General features: G+C 44.3%; 1 protein-coding gene across 1 annotated transcript; it reads right to left on the reverse strand.

Moving 5' to 3' along the window:
- Positions 1-374: 374 nt before the first annotated feature.
- Positions 375-3,528, reverse strand: ASCL4 (achaete-scute family bHLH transcription factor 4). The gene has a single exon (XM_033220763.1). The coding sequence runs from the start codon at positions 3,211-3,213 to the stop codon at positions 2,692-2,694; it is 522 nt and encodes a 173-aa protein (XP_033076654.1). The 5' UTR covers positions 3,214-3,528; the 3' UTR covers positions 375-2,691.
- Between the last annotated feature and the right edge of the window lie 2,946 nt (positions 3,529-6,474).

The raw sequence follows: 6,474 nt of genomic DNA on the forward strand, positions 1-6,474 counted from the left end.
AAATCTTTCTCCTTTTATGAATGCTTCATTGCCATCAAACTCCCCTCCACTCTTGCTTCCACAAAATTCACTGGAAATTTATTGTGTTCTTTTTGAAAGTCAAATTGTTCTAGGGTTAATGAAATGATCATTCACAGAAAAAGAGGTCAAACCTTTTTAAAGGCTTCATTTCCGGATTGGTGCTCCTCCTGTAAGTCACGAGAAAGGTCCCAGAAAAACTGCGCGATTTTTTCTTTTAAAAAGTTACATGATTGCAAAAGGCTTTCATTTATTATTATTATTATTTTAAATAGGAGTCTTACTCTGTCGCCCAGGCTGGAGCGCAGGCAGACACATGGTCATGGCTTACTGCAGCCGGGAACACCTGAGTGCAAGCAAACCTCCAACCTCGGCCTCCTGAGTAGTTGGGACTATAGAGGCATGCCACCAACCCTAGATAATTTTTTTAAATTTTTGTAGTGACAAGGTTTCTATATGTTGCCAAGGGCTGGTCTCATGCTCCAGGCCTCAAGTGATCTTCCTGCCTTGGCCCCCTAAAGTGCCGGGACTACAGGCATGAGCCAGCACACTCAGCTGAGAGAGGGTTTTATTTTTATTTTTCCAAAAGGTTTCTCAAAATCATTGCCTTATTCTCAACAGGGCTTCAAATAAAACCACATTAAGGTTTCCAGTACCAGGGTTGGTCTCAAACTCCTGAGCTCAAGTGATCCGTCTACATTTGCCTCCCAATGTGCTAGGATTACAGGGTGAACCACTGCACCCAGCCAATGATATGTTTTAACATGGATTTAGCGTTCAAAGCATGTATCCCAGAACCTTACCAAAGGAGGTAAGAGAGTGTGGTCACTCTGTCCCTCTTTTGAAACACTGAAGAAATCACACCAACTCCACCTGGAGATTTTATTCTTAATCAGGCTTTACTCTCCATAAACTGAGAAATACTATTTCCCCCCAAATAATAAAATTACTAATTTATCATTAGTTAGTGACTTGCAGATTACCAAGGTCTTTCACATGCACTTCCGTAAACATTTCTGTACAGGTAAGAAAACTGAGTTGCAGCAACATTTGCTTTGCTAGCAAATGACAGAGCAAGAGACAGTACAGTAAGGGAGAAAGAAATCCTCGGCTTTGGGTTCAGGCTCAGGACTTGATCGCAGCTCAAGGAATCCTAGCAACACTAAACTGGTCAAGGTATGTAACCTCTTTGAGCTTCATATTTTTTTTAAATCACAAAATATTTGTCATACCCACCCCACAAATTTATGACAGCTAAATAGGACAAAATGTAAAAAGTCACAACAAAATTCCTGGCGCATAAAAGATGTCCATTGAATATATAGCCTGCCTTAGTTGCTACACCTGTAAAAGGGGGTAATAAAATCTAAGTAAAATCCACCTGGAGGATGCACTGCCACTGTTCTCTTTGTCCATTTCCATCTCCCCTTCTTCTTCCCCCACAAACCAAAGCTGCCTCCACGGAAAGGATAATTCGGCATATTAGAAAACAACCTTAGGGATCTTTTCACAAATCAGCAAGCGTTTAACTTATCTACCGAACTCAAAATTGTTTCTCAGAAAAAAAAAAGACCCAAATTAAATATTTTAAAAAGGTTTTTAACATGGCCAAAATCACTACATCATTTCCATATACTGTACCTGGAAGCTCCCATGGTGATGAAAATATCTGAGAATGTACCAACTTCAATCCATCCCTTTTGTCCCACATCTTTCCCCCATCCGGCTCAACCCTCAAAAAGGACTTCCAAGTAGATCTCTTTTTTATTTTTAAAGTCACAGTGCCACTTTAGTTTATCCAAAACTTAGATGGAGAGCTATAGGTCGGCGGGCGGGGGGGGGGGGGGGGGGGGGGCGGTGCGGAATGCAGAGAAAAGGAAAATGAAGAAAACAGTGAACAAAACAATTGAGAGGAAAAACAAGTTTTCATACAAACCTGGGCTCTCTTCCAAAGAGATCATTAATTCTAAGATATTTTACTATCTGCTCAATGCTACGAAACTTCCACGTGGCCACTGGTTGAAACAGTGTGTACCAAGCCATGGCTTCCCTGGCACCATCATTCACACAGTCAACAGCACATGCTGGCAAATTCGTTCTCAAGTAGCAGCTTACAGTCTCCTTCACCCAAAGCAGGAGGTCAACAATTGTTTTCAATTACATTTCGAATACAATTTCCAAAGGAAAGAATGAAGAAAATGTTCCTCTCATTTTTAAGGGCTGTTTTTGGCTGTTTGGGGTTGTTTCTGTTTTGGTGGCAGTAAAGTTCTTCTTTGGTTAAGGTTTAATATTTATGTATACAATTTACTCACACCACGGAAGGTGGGAAATTCCAGTTGTTCTCGCCCTTTGAGTTTTTAGAATAATCGTATTCACAATGAGGCGCTCAGAATCCGAAACAGTTTGCATTTTAGAAGTATAGGAAAAGGGTCTTCTTAATAAGCACCTATAAGTTGCAGGCATGTAACCAATAAGGGCAGGGGAGAAATCCCCAAAGGTAAAAACACCTCCTCCATCCCCCAAACCCCAGTACCCATTTCTTTTTCCTAAGATTTAGGCCTGGAGAAGATACCAGACTAAGAACGCAAACCACTTTCGAAAAGGACCTTAGGCTGAGCGCCCGGCTGCGCGCTATGCGGCGGGCGCAGGGGTCCTGGCCGGCCCGGGCGCTCGCTAGCTGCCCCCCTCCTCGGGCTCGCTGCTGGGCGAAGGCGCCGAGGAGGCCTTGGACTCCCCGTCGCTGTTGCATTCCGCCCTGCGCTGGGGGACGGCGCCGGCCGCGCCCTCGGGACCCCGGGCCTGGCGCTCCAGCAGCTCCTGCAGGTGCTTGATGTAGCCGATAGCGGCGCGGAGCGTCTCCACTTTGCTGAGGCGCTTGTCAGCCAGCTCCCGGGGCAGGTGGTCTCGGAGGCGCGCATAGCCCTCGTTCACGCAGCGCACCCGCTGCCGCTCGCGCTCGTTGCGCTTGCGGAGGCAGGCGGGCTCGAACGCGCCGTCCAGCGGCAGGGGCAGGTACTGCCGTTTCCGTGCGCAGCCGCTGCGCGCCCACTCCCAGCACGCTGCGTCCAGACGCAGGGCGACCCTTAGGGGTTCCCTCCGCGGGAGTCCGGCCAGGGTACCCGGCACGCCCAGGGGCGCGGCGCGCAGCGAGTATGGCCAGGCCAGCAGTCCCGCCGGTTTACGCGTCTCCATCATTTGCCGGAAAGCACACAAATCACCCAAGAGGTCACTCTCTCAATAGAAGACGACGAAACAGAATCTTAGAAGCAGAGGTGCTGGTGCAGACTGCCTGGCTCAGTGGGTCTGTCTTTGGAGAAGTTTCTGGGTCCAGAGGTTAGGTTTCTGGACAGGCTTCAAGGAAGCGGTGCATGATTTCTGAAGTTCATTGCACTCCTCGATCTTTTTATGAAGATTTAGCAGAGGTGGCAGGCAAAGACGTAGGACCTCCTAATCCACACTGCAAACCCCGTCTTCCCCGCTGATCTTCTTTCAAAAGATAACAAAGGGGGTTCCTCTGCCTCGTCCCCCAGTCTGGTAAGGTGAGCTCACACCAGAGTCATCTTCCAAAGCCACCAAAAGCTTTTCAATGCCTGTAATCCACCACTCTAGGTCTTCAAGAGATGAGTCGTTCGCCAAGAGCCTAGCAATCTTCAGGATTTGAGAAGAGCTCCTCCCAGGAACCTGCAGACCTCCTGGCGGCGGAAGGAAAGTGGACCAGAGGCTTTCTCCTTGAAAATCACTTGACTGTCCTTTGTGGTTTCCCGCGACCAGGTCTAATGGAAGGAGCTTTTAGAGTGTTTGCAAACTTAGACTTGCTCTTTCATTTCTGGGGTCTTAGCCTCATCAAAGGAAAAACTGCTCTCTTGCGGTTATAAAATGTGTCAAGTCAAGGAAGACCCGGGGCGAGGCTTGAGGTTTTTCTTCTTCCAAGCAGAATCTTTTAAAAACTCAATGAGGCATGTTTGAAGGGTACAGGAAAAATACAGACTGTAGCAAAGAATATAAGGGTCTGCATATTATGTTCCAACTTATGTTTGACTCAGGGTGTTTTACGGATATATGCGACTTTTTAAGAGCACATCAAAAGACTGAACAATAACAAACGCGCTTAGCCGGTAATTTCTCACAGTGCTTACTGTAAACACATCTTAAATACTGCTTCCCAACCTCCTCTTCTAATCTCACCCACGGTATAAGGACATCATCTTTCCATAGTGCAAAGAGTATTTTTCCATTGGATTCTTCTTCTTTTAAAAAATGCCATTTATTTTCTCGCTTGGGGGCAGGAAAGCAACATTTGAAAGGTGGAGACCCCCAGTTCCAAGGAGAAAGGATGACATCTTTGAAGACTTACTTGTCTTTTTAACACACAACCCCCCAAAAATGAATAATTAATCCATCCGTGTTGGTAAATCCTTTGAAGATGAAAGTGTCATTAAAAATCCAACTGTACTGGTTAATGTCAAAGAATATGTTATCACACTGAAAATCAGATTTCCTCTTCTGCAAACCAGTACATTAAAGGTGCCTTCTACTTTAAAAGTCCGACTTAAAAACAAGAGAAGCAAAAACCCCTACATTAATGATGAGACCTTCTGCCTGTTCCTCAGCAGACAAGGTGCTGCCCTAACATGTTTTTCTTTTTAGTTCGGCAAGTCCTGTGCTTCCCTGTTTGTTCTAAATGATCTGCCCCAAGCAACTCGAAAAACAAGGCAAATAACACAGAAATAATTATTCCTTTCAGGTATAAGTCAGTCACATTTTAAAAGGTGTAGCTTGGCTGGGTGCAGTGGCTCAAGGTTGTAATCCCAGCAATTTGGGAGGCCAAGGCGGGAGGATTGCTTGAGGCCGAGAGTTCAAGACCAACCTGGCCAACATAGCAAGACCCCCATCTTTTAAAAAGAAGAAAGAAAAATTAAAAGTTGTAGCTCCCAATGAGGTTTGTACTGGCAAACAGCTTATAATATATCATCACAATTTCTCAGTAGAATTGAGAAAGCCCTTTCTATTAGGAGAAAAGTCCACCACACAGGCAGGTAGGCTGTCATACCACAAGGTACTTTTTGGCCATGTCAAATATCTTAACTTTTAAGAGTGACAGGAAGATAATGAAATACTTTAAGCAGGGAGGTAACATTTGAAGATCTGTGTTTCAAAAAAGATAACTGTATCTGCAGATTGGGGACTAGATTGGAAGAGAGCAAAAGGAAGAATAGTTGAGGTGCCATTTCTCCTTCTCAGATTGGCAAAACTTTAAAAGATTGCTAACATTCAGGGCAGGCAAGCATTTGAGGAAAGGGTGGGAGCATAAATTGCTTCAAGAAACTATTAAAATTATTATTATTTTGAGACAGGTCTCACTCTGTCACCCAGGCTGGAGGGCAGTGATGCAATCTCTGCTCACTGCAACCTCCGCCTCCCAGGCTCAAGGGATTCTCCTCCCTCAACCTCCTGAGTACCTGGGACTACAGGCTTGTACCTCCACATCCCAGCTAAAGAAACTGTTAAAATTAATAGTGCACATCACATCCTTTGATTCAGATATCTGTCCTGTTTTGTCCTACCAAAATAAATGTAGCAATACCTATTTATGTGTACAATAATCTTTATTGCAACATTTGTAGTGATTTAAAAAAAAGAAGAGTCCAGGTGAGGTGGCTCATGCCTATAATCCCAGCACTTTGGGAGGCCAAAGTGAGTGGATCACTTGAGGTCAGGAGTTCAAGACCAGCCTGACTCCCAGGGTGAAACCCCATCTCTACTAAAAATCCTAAAAATTAGCCAGGCAAGGTGGCATGTGCCTGTAGTCCCAGCTACTCAGGAGGCCGAGGCAAGAGAATTGCTTGAACTCGGCAGGTGGAGGTTGAAGTGAGCTGAGATAGGCTGGGCGACAAAGCAAGACTCTGTCAGAAGAAGAAGGAGGAGGAGGAGGAGGAGAAAAGGGGAACAGCCTGAACAGCCTAAATGTCCATCAATAGGAAGAGAGTTAAAAATCTTAGAATATTATGCTATTATTAAAAATAATGAGTAAAATCTATATGTAAGAACTTGCAGACATATCCACAATGTGTTAAGTGAAAAAAGCAAATTGCAGAGTGACATATGCAGCGGGAACATAAAAACAATTCTACATGATGTGTATGTCCTTTATATGTGTTTCTGTGAGCATAGAGAATGAAATAGAAAGACATACACTAAATAGTTTTTTGCATTCGTTGCCTAAAAAGAAAGGGTGGCATTGGGGAGTAAGGGGGAATGTTCATTTTTCTTTATAAATCTTTCTACTGTTTAACTTGTTAATAACAGCACTATTACTTATTTTTATAACTCAGTGAAACTTAATAAGATAAAATGTGTAGAAAGTTCAAACAACACCCCCTGATCTGGCCCAAACCAACAGATTTATCATTAGAAATTAGAACTCTTGGATCAGGGTTTCTGGTTCCTTATAAATTC

This window comes from Trachypithecus francoisi, unplaced genomic scaffold (genome assembly GCF_009764315.1).
Source record: "Trachypithecus francoisi isolate TF-2019V2 unplaced genomic scaffold, Tfra_2.0 Lachesis_group11, whole genome shotgun sequence".
Lineage (NCBI taxonomy): Eukaryota > Metazoa > Chordata > Mammalia > Primates > Cercopithecidae > Trachypithecus > Trachypithecus francoisi.

Excerpts from the sequence above, each read along its gene's own strand:
- ASCL4 (XM_033220763.1), bottom strand. The coding sequence starts at position 3,213 with ATGATGGAGACGCGTAAACCGGCGGGACTGCTGGCCTGGCCATACTCG.